The sequence below is a fragment of the Callithrix jacchus genome, chromosome 15 (assembly GCF_049354715.1).
Source record: "Callithrix jacchus isolate 240 chromosome 15, calJac240_pri, whole genome shotgun sequence".
NCBI classification, from domain to species: Eukaryota; Metazoa; Chordata; class Mammalia; order Primates; family Cebidae; genus Callithrix; species Callithrix jacchus.
The window spans coordinates 32,586,605-32,607,153 of record NC_133516.1 but is presented as its reverse complement, the minus strand read 5'-3'; the positions used below and the strand labels follow the sequence as shown (position 1 = coordinate 32,607,153).

Below are 20,549 nucleotides of genomic sequence, written 5' to 3'. Positions count from 1 at the left end.
GCTCTCTCTTAATTGTACTCCTGAAAAGAGCACTACAGGGTACCCTATGCACAAGGACAGCTACCTGTCAAAAACACTATTTCACACCTGAAAGAATACTGGCCCTGTTCCTGCTTTATTTTAGTGTGCCACTCATTGGACAGTGGTGATTAATCAGGAATCTGAGAGCCCTATGAATTTTTAAAGAATGGCTGAGGAGGGTTGAGGGAGAAATGTCTATAAGCCACCCCCTTTTGTGTTTTTGAGACAGAGTCTCATTCTGTTGCTCAGGCTGTAGCACAGCAGCATTGCTTCAGCTTACTGCAACCCTCATCTCCTGGGTTCAAGTGATTCTCGTGCCTAAGCTGAAGCCTCCAGAGTAGCTGGGATTATAGGCGTGTGCCACTACACCTGGCTAATTTCTGTATTGTGAGTAGAGACGGGGCTTCACCATGTTGCCCAGGCTGGTCTTGAACTCCTGGCCTCAAGTGATCCACCCTCCTCAACCTCTCAAACATCTGAGATTACAGGCATGAGCCGCCATGCCTAGCCAAGGGCTGGATACTTTGGATAGGATTTTTTGTTGGGATAGAAGAAAGAGGCAGTAAGAGACAATGCTGATATCTTTAAGATCAAAAATAATATATCTCTGATAAAAAGCAACAATTAACTCTAGGAGAAACACATAGTTGGAAGAATGGTACAAAAAAGATGTCATCTGCCAGGGTTCCCCCATTTATATTTCCACTATCCACAGTATTTAGTACAGAGGCAAAGGACTGAATGACTATTCACTGGTAAGAACAAGTTGTTTATGAGTGTTCTCAAAATTGGACAGTCAGAGTAGGATCCATCATAAGCATATAGATTAGAAGCTTTATCCTTCCCTCCAAAATGGGCATGTAGCAGTTTCGGACACTTGACTAGTACAGTTGTCCCTTAGTGTACACAGGGGATTGGTTCCAGGACCCACAAGGACACAAAAATCCCAGGATGCTCAAGTCCCTTATACAAAATCACATAGTATTTGCATACAACCTACACACATCCTCCAATATACTTTAAACCATCTCTAGTTTACTTATAATACCTAATAACTAATAAAGGCTATATAAACAGTTGTTTTTTTGTTTTTTGAGATGGGGTCTCACTCTGTCACCCAAGCTAGGGTACAGCAGAGTGATCACAGCTCACTGCAGTCTCAATCCAGACTCAAGTTATCCTCTCAGCCTCCCACATTAATAGGACTACAGGTTCACGTCACCACACTTGGCTAGTTTTTTTACTTTTTTATTTTATTTTTTTGTAGAGATGGGGTCTCCCTATGTTGCCCAGGCTGATCTCAAACCCCTGGCCTCAAGCAATCGTCCCACCTGGGCCTCCCTAAGTACTGGGATTACAGAGGTAAGCCACCATTCCTGGCAAGTATTATTTTTTATTGTTGTATAAATAGTTGTTAACTGTACTTTCTTTTTTTGAGAGAGGTTCTCACTCTGTCATTCAGGCTAGACTGCAGCAGAGTGATCACAGCTCACTGCAGTCTCAATCTGGGCCCAATGTTAATGTATTTTTTCCTGAATATGTTCAATCAGCATTTGGTTGAATCTGTGGGTGAGTGTGGAAACTGTGAATACAGAGTGCCAACTATATTTGGTAAGTGACTGATTCAGTATGGACACTGAACAAACACAGTCAATGAGAACCCTCTTAAGCCTAGAGGATATGGCCCCAAGCCAGTCATTCTCTAAGGATCTGACAGTGTTTAAACTACTAACAAGGTGATGATACATCAAAAGTCTTTTTTAAGGGCTTGTACTCAAAGCATTTAGAGCATGTCATCTCCATATCCATAAGGGGAGAACTTGGCCAAGAAGGAAAAAGTAAGTATAATGAGCCATACTGAATTGAACAAAGCTGAACAAAGCATCAGGCTACAGAAGAATTTTCCTGTAATAACTACACTTCTCTGGCAGAGCCATTTTTAAGATTCTGGGTCCAGCCGAGTGCAATGGCTCACACCTATAATTTCAGCACTTTGGAAGGCCAAGGCGGATAGATCACCTGAGGTCAGGAGTTTGAAACTAGCCTGACCAACATGGAGAAAATTCGTCTCTACTAAAAATACAAAATTAGCCAGGCATGATGGCACATGCCTGTAATCCCAGCTACTCAGGAGTCTGGGGCAGGAGAATTGCCTGAACCCAGGAGGCGAAGGTTGTGGTGAGCCGAGAGCACACCATTGCACTCCAGCCTGGGCAAGAAGAACGAATCTCTGTCTCAAAAAAAACCACAAAGATTCTAGGCCCACTGGATTCACAATGTTAAGTATAGGCAGTGGGTACATTTAAAAAAAAAAAAAAAAAAAAAATCAAACTATATTCCTAAGCTTCTTTTCCTCCTTTACAGATGGAGGAACTGAAACAACTCAAAGAAAATAACTTTCCCCAAGGAAACACCACAACAAGAAGGATTCTACTCATTTATTAATTCCTCCCAGAACTACCAGGCAGCAGTCAATTAAAGACATAGATGGCAAATCTAGGTGGCAAGCTGAATAACTACAGATGGTTCAAACGTAAGGTGAATACAGATTCTGATTCACCAGCTCTGACTATATGCAGCCGAAGACTTGAGTATGCAACGCCAATTGGCAAAGAACAATGATGAATGCAATAGACACCAACAATCCACTCCTCTTCTCTTCCCTAACAGCTCTCTTTTGGAAGTAGCCTGCATCCTGATGCCATAGAAGTCACCATCAGAGGTCTTCACCTTAGGTCTAGGTCTGCGTTTAACTATTGACCTAGAATTTCTGTGCTGGGCAGATCCTTGGAGTAACAGACAATCAAGGATCATTCTTTGCATCAGGATTACCATCTCAGTCACACTCCAAAAGGAAACACTCCAGATGTGTCTTTTTTTTTTTTTTTTTTCAACTACTATCTATGGAATCTAGTCCAGAAGCAACTGGGCTCTAGTTTTTAAAATGTACTCTGTGCCCATTAAGTTTTCTAGGGAAAGCTTTCCAGCATTTTTAAAGATTTTCCTCACAACCACTGGTTGGAATGCAGTATGCTCAAAGACAGACTTCTTGTATCTTTCCAAAGTGAAATTATTTGAAACCCTCCCTCCCCATATATAAAAAAATATATCCTTCCAGCATCATTTGACCGAAGTATAAAGCAACCTGGTTGGCCTCCATGCATCCGATGGCATCTTCCAAGAGTGAAAACTCCACGCAGACATAGCCATAGTCGTAACCTGGGGACAGCATTTAAATACAGACGGGAGTGGTGTTAGTGCCTTGCAAACACAAAAGACACACTTAAATCCCCTGTTTCTGAACCCCTTAAACACAAGCCCTCCCAACTGACCCCTCCCTCCCCTACACTAGGTAAAGTTGCTACCCCAAACAGAAAAAAGTACTGAAGGAAAGTCTCGATGTTTCTGGACTTTGAGATGCATTCCAAAATAGCCTTTTCTATTAACCAAGAAGATCCTTTGCCCTCTTTAGCACTGGTGATCTGGTGAAGGTACCCCAGAATTGGGTAATCCCACAGAAAGTTCATGTGGGGACCCGAAACATTTTAACCACAGGCTTAATCTTCCAGAAAAACAAAGTCAACAAGAATAAGAAAGTACCTGGAAAAAAAAAAAGTATCCCGAGAGAAGACAAAAAAAGCAATTATCCCCAGGCTATGCTAATAGTCACCACTTTTCAAGCAGAAACCACCTTCAAAGACAGAAGTGCTGACAGACTGAGGCAACTATTCTGTTTGGATACCACAGGAGGCTTCTGGTTGGCAGGGGACAGACCATTTCAGGTCTCCTCTTTTTTCCTTGTTTCAACTCAAGTCATAAACCAGCTAAAATCTTTATAAAAGGAAGAAGGTGTAAAAGCATAAATAAGTACAAATAACCGTGTCCGAAATTGTGCTTATGCACAAAGACTGGTGGTGGGGAAAGCTGGGAGAAAGACAGCAGTTGTTAGCAATCAATACATGTTTTAAGAACTATACAAACCATCAGAGCTATAAAATACCCCTCACCTTACTCCTAGGCATGTGTCATTTGCAGCACAGGCCTGAGTCGTATGACCCATGAGACTGGGAAGTCATGGGATTTATTTATAGGCTGCTGAACTCAAATCTAACCAGTCCTATAATTTCCCTGATACCGCCACCGTGTAACTACAAAAATACATTGGTCAATGCAATGCTCCCCAAGTGGCTTCCATGCTTCCTCCACTGCCTCAGAGGATAAAGAAGCTCATCTCTAGCAACAACACTGTGTAAATGGAACAGCAAGAAAAAGATGTGATTTGTTCAGATGAGAAACAAAACTCAGGCACAGAAAAACAACACAAAACTCTATAATTTTGAGCACAAAGTATATAACAATAGGAAACTGGTATCACTGAATCAATGTATCAAAGATCAATAAAACTAAAGCAATAGGAAATATAACTTTAAAAACATACCATTTGGTGAAATCAATTAATATTCCTTGTCACATGAAATGAATGGCTTTAAAATGTTTTATTAATAATAAACTTTGATTTTAGACTTGTTAAATATTCCAAGTTTACTACGAAACATTACAACAGTATAGGCTGAGCCTCACTTTGAGTTTCAGAAAGTGATGAGGAAGAAAAACAACCTACTAGAAACCTCAGCACCACTGTAGGATGAGAAATAGATTTTCTAACCTACTTTCACAGCTTTGACCAACATGGATTAAAACTAACCCCTCTACACTTACCACAAAATCAGTCTCCTCTGCTTAATAACTCATTGAATAAATAAAAGTTCTTTAGAGAAACAGTGTGCATATCTTATTAACAGTGAAAACTGTTTTGTTACTTAATTCCTTCCAAGTAAATCTTGATCGAACTCAGTGAACACCTAATATATCAATCACACTGCATTTTATAAACAGCTCTGAATATTCTTGGGAAACATTACAGAATAACAGAAGGAACTAAGATACCCGTTAGCACCAACTATCCACTGCAAACACTCAAATGCATGTCCACAATCAGAAAGGGTTAGCCACGGAACGAGCAAGTGTACTCTCGAGTGTGTTGATTACCTCTACAGAACATATCAATGGAGTACCCAGGTATGTGGAAAGCAACCCTCTCCACAGCTGCCCGGATGAAAAACATGGGGAAATAATACCAAAACTGGCAAAGCCCTAAGTTTCCTTTTTGTGCTTAAAGAAGCAACCACTGTGGCCCAGAGGAGCACACAGAATCTGTGGACAGGGGAGAGAAAAGATTCATGACAACAGTCATACTTGGCTAAAGGTCAAGTAGACACTGGGAAGGAAAAGATAGAGAAGACAGTATGAGCATCTAATACAGCATTTCTAGACATCAATCCTGCAATACTATATGTTGACAACATACTCAGATTCATTATTATATTCATAAGCCCAACACTAAATTTATTCCGAGTGAAACTTTAGCTATCAAACAAGAACAGAAATTTAAGGTTTAACTACACTGCCTAAAATTTTTTTTTTTAAAAAAAGGCATTTTATGTGCTCAAGACTCATGGTTGTATCATAAGGATTTTCAGCAATCACCAAAATAGACAATGAAATCTTATTCTAGCCAGGCGTAGTGGCTCATGCCTGTAATCCCAGCACTTTGGAAGGCTGAGGCTGGCAGATCATGAGGTCAAGAGATCGAGACCATCCTGGCTAATATGGTGAAACACTGTCTCACTAAAAAAAAAATACAAAAATTAGCCAGGTGTAGTGGCACACACCTGTAGTCCCAGCTACTTGGGAGGCTGGGCAGGAGAATTGCTTAAACCTGGGAGGCAGGAAGTTACAGTGAGCCGAGATGGCGCCACTACACTCCAGCCTGGGCAACAGAGCAAGACTCAGCTTCAACAACAACAACAAAAAAATTTTATTCTAAATATACTGATTTAATATTCACAATACTATCTTATGAGGTAAATATTATTAACCTGATTTTAGCCATGGGGAATAAGGCAAGGAAAGGATAGGTAAATTGATCAAAGTAACCAAATAAATACCAATACTGAGCTTTAAATGCAGGCAGTCCAGATTCAGGTTGATGTTTTTAAGCACTACACTCTAGCCTCTCTCTCTTCAATAAGATCATAGACCAATTTAAATAATCTTAATTCCAAACTCTACAGAGCCTAGTTACAGAAAGGGTCCCATATGCCTTAACACATACATCTATGCCCCTGTTAAAAAAATAAGCCTAATAAAGAAATATTCAAGTTAGCAGCATAACAGTTGCTTCTATTTTAAAATAACTATGGCAGAACTATTGAGAGTAGACCTGAGAAAACATTCTCAGGAGCTGATTATACTAGCTCCCAAAATTCTTCTGAAAAGACAAAAACTAATCTTGTAAATGATGGCTATAAAAGTTGCATAGCAATATGAAAAGATACTTGATATAGTATATTTTAAGAGCCTTAAAAATGAATATACCCTTATGGATAATTATGTAAAATGTGTATAGAAAAAAGGACTGGAATTCAGTGAAACTACACCTAACTCAGGGGTTAGAGGCAAAAGTCAGCATGTGAGACAAAAACCATGCACTGTCAAAATCATACTAAAAGACCCCAAGGTGAAGAATAACATACCATCTTTCAATTTAGGTAAGTCCAACACTGCCAGTTTTTCCTCCAGCGCTGCAACAGATCAGTTTTCCTTTGGTTGACACCAGATGAAGAGGTTGGCTTGCATTTAAGGGCCATAAGGTATGAAAATATATTGCTTTAAATAACAGAATCACAGCCAGCACAGTGAATGCTCACTCAGAGAAACTTAGAAAAGGAGACAAACTGAAGCCACAGGTGAGTCTCATCCCCACTGCCCATGCTCACTCCAGGAGTGAGAAAACAGGGTGTGGGAAGTGGGGAGGGGGAAAGAGTTCAAAAAAGAACAGGTGGACATACAAAACTCAGAAAATGCATATAATGCAACACAACTGTATATCAAAATGATTACAGTCATTGTATTGCTATAGTGGAATAATCAGGGATTTTTTTTCTTTATTTTCCAAATGTAATTTTACAATTCACAGAAAAGGCACAGAAGATATTCTACCCAAAGACCTAAACATTCTAAAAACAACCAACCACCTTGAGATCAGAATTGCTAGGAACCATATGGAATCACTAAGACAATAAACTCAGTATTAACCTTTCCATGGACAGATTTATTTTTACCAATCAAAGTAACAAAAAGTCTATTTTATTACCTTTTTCTTCTACTGTCACTTGCTGGGAAGAAGTCTGGTGGGTCTTTGTGCTTATTTAGATAACTTTTAAAAGCATAGCTAACTAAATCTTGTAATCTAAATTTACAGATCTCACAGAAATATGAATTCCCCTTATATATTTTTTTTGAGATGTTGTCTCTCTCTGTTGCCCAGGCTTGAGTGCAATGGCATGTAATCTTGGATCACTGCAACCTCCACCTCCCAGGTTCCAGTGACTCTTCTGCCTCAGTCTCCTGAGTAGCTGGGACTATCATGCCCAGCTAATTTTTGTATTTTTAGTAAAGTCGGAGTTTTGCCATGTTGGCCAGGCTGGTCTTGAACTCCTGAGCTCAGGTGATCTGCCCACCTCAGCCTCCCAAAGTGCTGGGATTACAGGCGTGAGTCACCATGCCAGGTCTCCTTATACGTTTTTGTTTTTGTTTTTTTTTTTTGGCAAATGAGAAGAAGGAGAACAGGGCAAGGGAAGAAAAACCTATAAAGGTAACAATAAAATTTCACATCTTCTCCATCTTCATTAACCATGTGGTTGTCTGTTTCCCAAAACTGTATCTGTGATAAATGCCAACCAGGTGGTTATAGGAGAATAAGGTACATGAAACAAAACCCTGATAAATAATATTCAATCTCAGAACTAACTCTTCAGTCTCTGCCTCTGGAAAAGCTGACTACGAGATGCTGACAAACATAACCCTGCATGGTTTAAGTCAATTATTAGTCTATAACAGGCCCAATTTTCATAATAATTATAAGGAATATTTGTTTAGGCAAATGAGATGGACCTTCAAACTGTTCTACGAAAATCCAGTTAACATACCCAAGTCCAGTTGAATTTCCCATCAAGAGAGTACTGGTTGACATTGAAAAAGCCCAGAATACACATCCAGAAAGGAAAAGGAGGAATCAGGATTTTAAAGAACATAAGCAGCAGGCTGGGCTCAGTGGCTCCGGCCTGTAATCCCAGCACTTTGGGTGGCCGAGACAGGCAGATCACGAGGTCAAGAGATCAAGACCATCCTGGTCAACATGGTGAAACCCCATCTCTACTAAAAACACAAAAAATAGTTGGGCGTGGTGGCGCACACCTGTAATCTCAGCTACTTGGCAGGCTGAGGCAAGAGAATTGCTTGAACCCGGGAGGCGGAGGTTGCAGTGAGCTGAGATCACACGACTGCACTCCAGCCTGGTGATAGTGAGACTCCATCTCAAAATAATATAAAATAACATAAGTAGCAGGGAGATGAAGGGACATGACACAGCCTTTTTTCTCTAAACAAAGAGTATTATTTTTGTAGAACAAAGCATTATGACTATAAAACGCACCATGAAAAATCAGTAGATTCAAGAGGTTGTCTATAGGTCCTGTTTTCCTAATTCCATTTCACTGACAATACAGGTTTTTAGAAAAGTAAAATATCAAGTTAGAGATTTTAGCAAAATCAAAACAGAATTGATCCAAGTGTCTGAATTCTTGTCAATGGAAGTAACAGAATAAAGGAGGCCTTATGTGCAAGATTTCCAATAGGTATTTTGCTCTGTTAAAATCTCATGTGAGCCTGGGTGTAGTAGTAGCTCATGTCTATAATCCCAACACTTTAGGAGGCCAGGGGATTACTTGAGCTCAGGAGTCCCAGCCTGGGAAATATAATGAGACCTTGTCTTTACAGAAAAATAGAAAAAATTAGCCGGGTGTGGTAGCACGCACCTATAGTTCCAGCTACTTGAGAGGCTGAGGTGGGAGGCTCACTTGAGTCTGAGAAGCCAAGGCTACAGTGAGCCATGGCAGCCCTAATACACTCCAGCCTAGGCAACAGAGTGAGACCCTGTCTCAAAACAAACAAAAAACCCCACACTCATTATGAAAATTAGGAAAATATCTGATTTATATGTCAAATTAACATCAGGAAAGGATAAAACTGGTCCACATGAAATCCATCACCTTCAAATCTTTTTTTTTTTTTTTTTCATGGAGTTCTGCCCTTGTAGCCCACACTAGAGTGCAATGGCACGATCTCAGCTCACTGTCTGCTTCCCGGGTTCAAGTGATTCTCCTGCCTCAGGCTCCCAAGTAGGCCACTGTGCCCAGTCCATCACCTTGAAATCTTAAAAACACTTTCAATTATTTCCCTTTCAGCTATACATATAAGGGTTGCTGGTTTATTTTAAAGAAAATAATAATAATGAAAAAAGGAAAATACACATTGATGATTATTCCTTAAATTTTTCTTTTTTTTTTTCTTTTGAGAAAGAGTCTCACTCTGTTGCCCAGGATGGAGTGCAGTGGCATCATCTCAGCTCACGTATCTCCACTTCTGGGATTCAAGCAATTCTCCTGCCTCAGCCTCCTGAATAGCCAGGATTACAGGCATGTGTCACCATGCCCAGCTAATTTTTGTACTTTTAGTAGAGAGAGGGTTTTGCTTTGATGGCCAGGGTGGTCTTGAACTTCTGACCTCAGGTGATCCACATGCCTCAGCCTCCCAAAGTGCTGGGATTAAAGGCATGAGCCACCTGACCTAAATTTTTAAAAATTATACATGGATCTATCTTATTTTATTCTGTATCTGTGCCAATTGGTTAAAAAAAAAAATTAGTTTGGTTTTAATTTTTTTTAAGTCCAAACCAGGGCCACTCCAACTTGATGATGGTTCTTTGGGCCTGGAATAACGTTAGGAAACACTTGCCCTTACTCAATTTATTTCAATTCCACTGTCAGTAATGGTGTCACATGAGCACAATGGAGAGCAATGTATTTGCCCCCAGAGTTTAATCTAATGGAAGTCATGAGAAGTACAAATAATCATAGATCACCCCAAAATGCTACATAAGTCAAAAGGGGGAGTAATTATTATTTAAAGAGCCAGTAATCTCATTCAACTTTTGTCACTTAGAAAAAACCAAACAGCCAGGCGCAGTGGCTCATACCGATAATCCCAGTACTTTCGGAGGCTGAGGTGGGTGGATCACCTCAGGTCAGGAGATCAAGATCATCCTGGCTAACACGATGTCTAATAAATGCCCGTCTCTACTAAAAATATGAGAAAAAAAAAAAAAAAAAAAAGGGCCAGGCATGGTGGCGTATGCCTATAATCCCAGCCTGGGCGACAGAGTGAGACTCTGTCTAAAAAATAATAAAAATAAAAATTAGCTGGGCATGGTAGCTCGCACTTGTATTCCCAGCTACTCGGGAGGCTGAGGCAGGAGAATCACTTGAACCCAGGAGGCAGAGGTTGCAGTGATCCGAGATTGCACCACTGCACTCCAGCCTAGGTGACAGAACAAGATTCTGTCTCAAAAACAAACAAACAAAAATGCCCAATCTGCAGAGCAACCATCAGGAAAAAGAGTACCTTTGCAAATCTGCTTTTCCCCAAGCAAGAACACTTCAGTCTGGCAGAAAAGATGGGACAGGCATGAGAGAAGGATCAACCAGAACAGTAGCATTAATACTGTAGTAAACTGACTATGCGGAGAGGTGACACCAAAAAAACAGAGGTCCCAGATGAGCGACTGGGATCTTCTTCTCACTTCTGTATCCCTAAACCTAGCGTAATAGCAGGTACATCAATTATAATGACCATTATCACTGGAACAACACACAAGAAAAGTAGCTTCTATAGTTCTGTACATTTGCAGAAGCTACAACTAACTCACCATGTGATATCAGTCAAGCTACATATCTCTGGGCCTGTGTTAACCCATATGCAAAGTAGCAAGGATGGTTAACTCCTTGGCAGGGTGGTTTCAGAGATGCAATGAAATAAGCATTATCAGAGACCAAAGATCAGACAGCTGTCTCTGCATTACCCATTCTCAAATATGTCCAAGTACTTCAGCAGCTGAAAGGCAGCATGAATTTCCTGACTTTTAGTGTATACTGACAATATATCTGCTTCCTACATAGGTCACATGGCTATTTTTGTTTTGTTAGGAAGAAAAATATGGTCCATAAAGATTTTCTTTCCCTGCAAACAAAGGGCAACTCAACATTGTTCTAAAAGGCTCTGGGACCAGGTTCAGTGGCTCATACCTATAATCCCAACATTTAGGGAGGCTGATGCAAGAGGATCACTTAAACCCAGGAGTTTGAGACCAGCCTGGGCAACAGAGTGGAACCCCATCTCTATAAAAGGTTTTGAATCAGTCAGTTGTCGTGGTACACACCTGCAATCCCAGCTACTTGGGAGGCTAAAGCAGGAGGATCGCCTGAGCCTGGGAGGTTGAAGCTGGTGTAAGCCATGACTTTACCACTGCACTCTAGCCTGGGCTACAGAGCAAGAATGTCTCAAAAAAATATAATTCAATTCAGTGGTATATTGCCAAAGTAGTGCAACCATCACCACTATCCAGTCTAAGTCAGACAGAAGACCTAAGAGATAACCCAAGCAAGAAACAAGAAACCAGGTAAAAATTAATTTACATTGCAAGGGTAGAGAATGTAACCTAGAAACGGTGAGCAGCACAGTCTCACCAGATGTTCTGTTGCAAGCGGACGGTTAAAGGAAGAAGCCAATGTCAATGTATTTTAAAAGCCTGTAAATAGTTTTTATAGATGGCCTCTAGCCTCTAACTGGTACTCATTTAAGGTAATTATATAAACAAATTCCTGGCTGGGTGCCATGGCTCGTGCCTGTAATCCCAGCATTTTGGGAGGTCTAGGAGGGCAGATCATGAGGTCAGGAGACCGAGACCAGCTTGCCCAACATGGTGAAACTTCGTCTCCACTAAAAATACAAAAATTAGCTGGGTGTTGTGGCACGTGCCTGTAGTCCCAGCTATTCTGGAGGCTGAGGCAGGAGAATCACTTGAACACAGGAGGCAGAGGCTGCAGTGAGCTGAGATTGTGCCACTGCACTCCAGCCTGGCGACAGAGCAAGACTTGTCTCAAAATAAATAAATATAAGGCCGGGCGCGGTGGCTCAAGCCTGTAATCCCAGCACTTTGGGAGGCCAAGGCGGGTGGATCACAAGGTCAAGAGATCAAGACCATCCTGGTCAAAATGGTGAAACCCCGTCTCTACTAAAAATACAAAAAATTAGCTGGGCATGGTGGCACATGCCTGTAATCCCAGCTACTCAGGAGGCTGAGGCAGGATAATTGCCTGAACCCAGGAGGCGGAGGTTGCGGTGAGCCAAGATCACACCATTGCACTCCAGCCTGGGTAACAAGAACGAAACTCTGTCTCAAAAAAATAAATAAATATAATTAATTAATTCCCCTGCCTGGATTGTAGCTAAGAGTCAATAAGCCCCCTGCACCATACAGGCTGAGTTATGACCCTTTTCTTCTTGCCACTCTAGCAGAAGTACCCCCACTTCAGTGACTCCTAACTACCAAAAGGCACAGGAAGCCCATACAGCTTTATCAAACCTGGAAGATTCAGCCAAAGCTACCTGAGCATTTGGCAAAAGAGGAAAGTGAGGACTACAGAAGCCAACAGCAGTTCTATCTAAAGAAGGGTGAGGGAACTCAGCAAGGCAGTGTAACTGACAGAGGGCTGTGGGCAGAGTTCAAACACCTTCCCCAATCCGAGAGAGGCAAATTTCATCTCAGCTAAATGATTTTGAGGAAGAGAATATAACGTTCCTGTAGCTCAAAACTGGTAAGTGGTATCCTCTTCCTCAGAGTCATTTAGCTGTGACGTCAGAAGATGCAAAATCTTATAGATGACATCTATAAGATCTTATAGATGTCTTCCTGTCTTTATCAACTGCCAAGATTTCTGTGCTCAGGACCATGTCCGTGTCAACAACAGTAAGGCTGACTACAAGACTTCTACCTTGAAAATTGTTTTATTTTATTTTATTTCATTTTGAGACAGCGTCTCACTTTGTCATCCAGCCTGGAGTGCAGTGGTGTGATCTCAGCTCACTGAAGCCTCCTCCTCCTAGGTTCAAGCAATTCTCATGCCTAAGTCTCCCAAGTAAATAGCTGGGATTATAGGCACACAGCACCAGCCTGGCTAATTTTTATATTTTGATATTTTTAATAGAGATGGGGTTTCGCCATGTTGACCAGGCTGGTCTCAAACTCCTGGCCTCAAGTGATCCACCCCCTTCAGCCTCCCAAAGTATTGGGATTATAGGTTTGAGCCACCCCTATTTTATTTTACATTCATTATTTTATTTTTTTGAGACAGGGTCTCTCTCTGTTGCCCACGCTGGAGTGCTGTGGCATGATCCTGACTCATTGCAACCTCCACCCTCACCTCCCTGGCTCAAGTGATCTTCCTGCTTTAGCCTCCCAAGTAGCTGGGACTACAGGCATGCACCACCACATCCAGCTAATTTTTTTTTTTTTTTTTTGGGAGAGATGGAGTTTGACCATATTGCCCAGGCTGGTCTCAAACTCCTGAGCTCAAGGGATGCACTGGCCTCAGCCTTGCAAAGTGCTGGAATTACAGGTATGAGCCACTGCACCCGGCGAGAAATTTTTTTTTTTTGAGACGGAGTTTCACTCTTGTTACCCAGGCTGGAGGGCAATGGCGTGACCTCGGCTCACCGCAACCTCTGCCTCCTGGGTTCAAGCAATTCTCCTGCCTCAGCCTCCCGAGTAGCTGGGACTACAGGCGCGTGCCACCATGCCCAGCTAATTTTTGTATTTTTAGTAGAGACAGGGTTTCACCATGTTGACCAGGATGGTCTCCATCTCTTGACCTTGTGATCCACCCGCCTCGGCCTCCCAAAGTGCTGGGATTATAGGCATGAGCCACCACGCCAGGCCCAACAAATTTTAAAAATAAAATAAATAAGCCAAATCCCAGGTCATTCTGAAAATGACCAAATTAACCCTAGTTCCAGGACCTGTCTCACCCAGTGTCACCTGATCCCTGCGCCAGTGAATCACAGATTCTTCCCTAGATCAGCCAAAGCATCCATCCACTGCCTTCACAAGACTAGCCCAGCCCTAAAAGCATCTCTTGGCAACCTAGACATTCTGATTTTTTAAACTCAGCCACCTTTCCTTAAGTTTCAACTGCCACATCCTTCCCAAATGTTGTACCAAAACTGGTAAGACTCCTGGTTAAAAACAAGACCTTCTGTTGTTTTAGAGATGTGACAAGTAAACATGATTATTTTCCAATCAGCCAATGGTTACCTTTTCCCTAAGAAACTAAAAGTGTTGGCCGGGTGCAGTGGCTCACGCCTCTAATCCCAACACTTCAGGAAGCCAGGGCGGGTGGATCACAAGGTAAGGAGATTAAGACAATCCTGGCCAACATGGTGAAACCCTGTCTGGACTAAAAATACAAAAAAATAGATAGGCATAGTGGCACATGCCTATAATCCCAGCCACGAAGGAGAACAGCTTGAACCAGGCAGTCGGAGGTTGCAGTGAGCAAAGATCACACCACTGCACTCCAGCCTGGTAACAGTGAGACTCCATCTCAGAAGAAAAAAAAAACGCTAAGTGTTTACCTGTCTTTCCTATAAATGCCAAAAACAATGCAAAATGTGTATTTGCACTTTTCAATTATAATTTTTTTTTCTAAATTGATGTTAAGCTATTCTGTCTTTAGCTCCTCCATTTGGGATACCATAAGCTATGCACTTTTCTTTTTTCCCTTTTTTGGGACAGAATTTCACTATATTGCCCATGCTGGTCACAAACTCCTGAGCGCAAGTCTCGGACACTTGAGTAGCTAATGAATTCAGGCAGAGATCGCCACACTCGGCTACTATGCATGTTTTCTATCATCAATGTCAAATCTCCAATTTCACAATGGATTTCTATTCCTAAATTGAAAAATTCTCTCTGAAATTTTCTTCATAAGTTATTTCTGTTTTATTGACATGGAGGTAAAGACTCAAAATATTTCAATTATGAGTAATGAAAAGACATGAGCCTGTTACCCTTAAGAAATGTAGAGGGCAGCTGGGCTCAGTGGCTGTAATCTCAGCTCTTTGGGAGGCCAAGGAAAGAGGATTACTTGAGCCTGGGAGTGCAAGACCAGCGTGAGCCATGTAGTGAGACCCAGCCTCAAAAAAAAATTTTAGGCTGGGCATGGTACCTCACCCCTATAATTCCAGCACTTTGGGAGGCCAAGGTGAGTGGACTGCTTGAGGTCAGGAGACTGAGACCAGGCTCACCAACATGGTGAAATCCATCTCTACTAAAAATACAAAAATTAGCTGGGTATGGTGGTAGGTGCCTGTAATCTCAGCTACTAGGGAGGCTGAGGCAGGAGAATTGCTTGAATCCAGGAGGCAGAGGTTGCAGTGAGCTGAGACTGCATCACTGCACTCCAGCCTGGGCGACTGAGATTCCATCTCAAAAAAAATTTTTTTAAAGAAATGAAAAAAACAAGCCGGGCATGATAGCTCATACCTGCAATCCCAGCACTTTGGGAGGTCAAGGCAGGTGGAACACCTGAGGTCTGGCGTTCGAGACCAACCTGGCCAACATGATGAAACCCCATCTCTACTAAAAAAATACAAAAAATTTGCTGGGCGTGATGGTGGGCGCCTGTATCTCTGCTACTTGGGAGGCTGAGGCAAGAGAATCACTTGAATCCGGGAGACGGAGGCTGCAGTGAATCAAGACCACCCCAGTGCACTCCAGCCTAGGCAACAAGCGTGAAACTCCGTCTCATGGTGGCACGCGCCTGTAGTCCCAGCTACTCAGGAAGCTAAGGTTGGAAGATTGTTTGACAGAAGGTCAAGGCCAGCCTTGGTAACAATGCAAGACCCTGTCTGTACCAAAAAAAGAAAAAAAGAAAAAGAAAGCAATGCAGAAGGTATAGGGCCTTTGCTACAACGTCACTTTCGGCAGACCCAAAATGCCACGTGGCCGACCAAGTGACTGATCTAGTCATTGCAAATTCTCACTTTCCAAGAAGAAATTTCCTTCCCAAGAATACAGAAACTGTCCATTCACCACATGTACACAGACAGCCTCAAATAAGATATTGCTTCTTCCTACTAACACCACATTAGCAATCCTCTAACTTTGTGCCATTAGTTAATAAACCAGTACTAAAATAATTCTGTAACACTTCAATTACTATAATTACTTTCTATGTTTGAGACTTATCAGGAAACATAATCCAGAAGCTGTATCATATTTTATAAATCCCTTTTGGAAAAATATCACAGCAAGCTTATATACTATGTAGTATGAAAAGCTACCTAAAAATCAAAAGCAATTCTGCCTGCATTCATCTGTCACAGAAACACCTTATGAATGAGAAGATCTACAACCATTCCAAGATCTCTGGAGAAAATGTATCACATGTACACAGAAAAAACAACTAAGGTGTATGTCTTTAGTTACATATAACTAAAGTTGTAAGATAGTACCAACACTACTCCAGCTCCTTCTCCTGCTAGGCAGAGCAGGAGAACTGATATTAGGTAGGCAAGGCATGTGATCAGCACTCGTTCCTAAAGCACATAAGCATTAGCTTTGTCTACTTACAGAAGGTCCACTTGCTTATTAAGTCACTTTTAAACTGTGCAAAAGTTCTAGAATAAAAAATCTAAACAAACAGTTAATCTACTGCCAGTGGTCTTCAGGGTACATTAAAATTATTTGGAGGACTTGTTAAGAGCGAAGATTCTTGGGCCCCACCCCAGAGTTTCTGATTCAGTAGGTTTAGAATGGGGCTTAAGAATTTGAATTTCTAACAAGTTCCCAGGTGGTAAAGAGACGATTATGGTCCAGGATCCACTCTGAGAACCACTGCTCTATAGTTTACTTGTTGACAGAAGTTGTTCATTGCAGTCTTCAGCTTACAAGGTTTCTGCTAATCATTTCAAAATAAAATATAACAGCTTTATGTCAGTTTTTCAACTTTTTATTGGAAATAATTTCCAAGTTATAAAAAAATTGCAGTAATAACACAGTAGAAGAAAAAGATTCATATATGCTTTACCCAGATGCACCTTTTTTGTGTGTGTGTGACAGATTCTCACTCTGTCACCCAGGCTGGAGTGCAATGGCACAATCTTGGCTCACTGCAACCTCCGCCTCCCGAGTTCAAATGTTTCTCCTGCCTCAGTCTCCTGAATAGCTGGGATTATAAATGCCTGCCACCATATCCAGCTAATTTTTGTATTTTTAGTAGACAGAGGGTTTCTCCATGTTTGCCAGGCTGGTCTCAAACTCCTGATCTCAGGTGATCTGCTTGCCTTGGCCTCCCAAAGTGCTAGAATTACAGGCATGCCACCACGCCCAGCCCCAGATTCAACTATTTTCTTTCTTTTTTTTTTATTTGAGACGGAGTTTCACTATTGTTACCCAGACTGGAGTGCAATGGCACGATCTCGGCTCACTGCAACCTCCACCTCCTGGGTTCAGCAATTCTCCTGCCTCAGCCTCCCGAGTAGCTGGGACTACAGGCACGCACCACCATGCCCAGCTAATTTTTGTATTTTTAGTAGAGATGGGGTTTCACCATGTTGACCAGGATGGTCTCGATCTCTTGACCTCGTGATCCACCCGCCTCGGCCTCCCAAAGTGCTGGGATTATAGGCGTGAGCCACCGCGCCCGGCCAGATTCAACTATTAATATAACATTGTGATCCATCTACTTATTACTCTCTTCCTCCCTTTTCCCTTTCTCTTATGGTTTGGGGGGGGGGGGGGGAAAGCAAATTTATTTTTCTAATCCATAAGAGAAAGCTGCATACATTGTAGTCCTTTACTTCTAAAAACTTCAGGATGTATTTTCTAAGAATAAAGATGTTCTCAGCCGGGCATGGTGCCTCACACCTGTAATCCCAGCACTTTGGGAGGCCAAGATGGGCAGATCACCTGAGGTCAAGAGTTCAAGACCAGCCTGGTCAACATGGCATAACCCCGTCTCTACTAAAAAATACAAAAATAAGGCTGGGGGCGGTGGCTCATACCCGTAATCCCAACACTTTGGGAGGCAAAGGTGGGTGGATCACAAGGTCAGAAGTTCGAGACCAGCCTGACCAATATGGTGACACTCTGTCTACTAAAAATACAAAAATTGGCTGGGTTGGGTGGCACTGCGCCTGTAGTCCCAGCTACTCGGGAGGCTGCGGCAGGAGAATCACTTGAATGAAGGAGGCGAAGGTTGCTGTAAACTGAGATCAGGCCATTGCACTCCACCCTGGATGACGGAGAGAGACTCCATCTCAAAAGAAAAAAATACAAAAATTAGCTGGGAGTGAGGGCAGGAGCCTATAATCCCAGCTACTCGGGAGGATAAGTCACTTTTCCTCCCGAGTTCAATAAGAATTGCTTGAACCCAGGAGGAGGAGGCCACAGTAAGCTGAGATCATGCCACTGCTCTCCAGCCTGGACAACAGAGCAAGACTTCATTAAGGGGGAAAAAAAAAAAAAGGCTGGGCATAGTGGCTCATGCCTATAATCCCAGCACTTTGGGAGGCCGAGGCAGGCAGATCATGAGTTCAAGAGATAAAGACTATTCTGGCCAACACGGTGAAACCCCATCTCTACTAAAAATACAAAGATTAGCTGTATTTTAGCTAGGTGGCACACACCTGTAGTCCCAGCTACTCAGGAGGCTGAGGCAAAAGAACTGCTTGAACCTGGGAGGCGGAGGTTGCAGTGAGTTAAGATCGTACCACTGCACTCCAGACTCTGTCATGAAAAAAAAAATAGATGTTCTCTAACATAACCACAATAGTTACCAACTCAGTGAATTTAATATTGATACATCATTACCACCACAATCAAGATTACAGAACAATTCCATTATACCTAAAAATTCCCTCATGCTTCCACTTTACAGTTAACTCCTCCCCCAATACCCTGGCCACTGCTCTTTCCAATCCCTAAAATTTTGCCTTTTCCGGAATATCACATAAGTGACATCACACATACACATACAGTATGTAGCCTTTTTAAAAAATTGTAAGCAAATACACATCAAATAAAATGCACCATTTTAAAGTATAAAATTCAGAAACATTAAGTACATTCCCAATGTTGTGCAACCAACACTACTACCTAGTTCCAGAACATTTTTATCATCCCAAAAGAAGTCCCATACCCATTAGGGACTGAATCCCCATACCCATTAAAGGCTCATTCCCCATTCCTCTAGTCCCTGACAACCACCAATCTGCTTTCTATCTCTATGGATGTGCCTACTCTAGATATTTCATATAAATTGAATTGTTCAATATTTGGTCTTTTGGGTCTGGCTTCTTTCATAATGTTTTCAAGGTTCATCTAAGTTGTAGCATACATCAGCATTTCATTCCTCCTTATGGCAGTGTATATATCATTATGAGTCTCGTTTCTTTCATTCAGCATATTGCCACTGAGATTCATCCATGTTGTTAGGTACATGAGTAGTTTCTTCTTTATTGCTGAGGAGTATTCCTTTTTATGTATATACTAGAGTTTGTCTAGTCACCAAAACACATTTTACTCCTGGTACTTTTTCCAGAAATAATCATATAACTCAAGGTAATTTACAATTCATGGGGATGTAATATATTTGTAAATGGCAAGTGAAAACTTCAAATATATAGAACATATGTAGGTCCAAAATCTCTTATCTACAATTCCAAAATCCCATAAATGTCAAGTTTTTGGTAAACTTCAACGAAGTCATTTTAAGGTAAATCCTGGCCTACACTATGAGCTGCTTTAGTTTTTATTTACTCCTCTTAGTGAGAATATTAATAATTTTGCAGTGTATTATGTCTGAGTACACATTCCCCTGGGAGATATAATTCCTACATATGTAAATTACATTTCTATAACTTGAAAAATTCATAAACCCATTTAACCTCACAGGTTCTAGATAAAAGTTGTGACTCTGGCCAGGCACGGTGGCTCACACCAGTAATCCCAGAACTTTGGGAAGCCAAGGCGGATGGATCACGAAGTCAGGAGTTCAAGACCAGCCTGGCCAACATGTGAAACCCTATCTCTACTAAAAATACAAATATTAGCCGCCTGTAATCCCAGCTACTTGGGAGGCAGAGGCAGGAGAACTGCTTGAGCCGGGCGGTGGGGACCAGGGGTTCCAGTGAGCCAAGATCACGCCACTGCACTCCAGCCTAGGCAACAGAGCAAGACTCCATCTCAAACAAACAAACAAACAAACAAATAAAAAACTGATTACAGGTGTGCAACATCATGCCTGGCTACCATATATGATCTTTTAACAGTAAACGTTATAGTTCTCAGAACATCTGATTGTTCCAAGACATATTCTTCATATAAGACCGAAGCTACACTACTGTGAAGACAAAAATTACACTAATATATTACTAGAGTCAATGAACAGGCATTAATCTCTCCTGTATTATAGATCAACCCTCCATTATATGAACTAAAAGGATGG

At 41.7% G+C, this 20,549-nt stretch overlaps 1 protein-coding gene across 40 annotated transcripts in view; it reads right to left on the bottom strand.

Annotated features, from left to right (window-relative positions):
- The window catches only part of RBM6 (RNA binding motif protein 6), a 129,176-nt gene that overhangs the window by 69,170 nt on the left and 39,457 nt on the right, over positions 1 to 20,549 (bottom strand). For 21 of the 40 annotated variants that reach the window (XM_078350897.1, XM_078350901.1, XM_078350904.1 and 18 more), the window contains one exon: positions 3,167 to 3,240. The exons of 17 other annotated variants lie outside the window; for them this stretch is intronic. In XM_078350897.1, coding sequence (XP_078207023.1) covers positions 3,167 to 3,240 — 74 coding nt within the window. Of the gene's footprint in view, positions 1 to 3,166; positions 3,241 to 6,617; positions 6,659 to 20,549 lie in introns of those variants that run through there. 2 more of the 40 variants (XM_078350913.1, XM_078350917.1) reach the window with 1 other exon arrangement.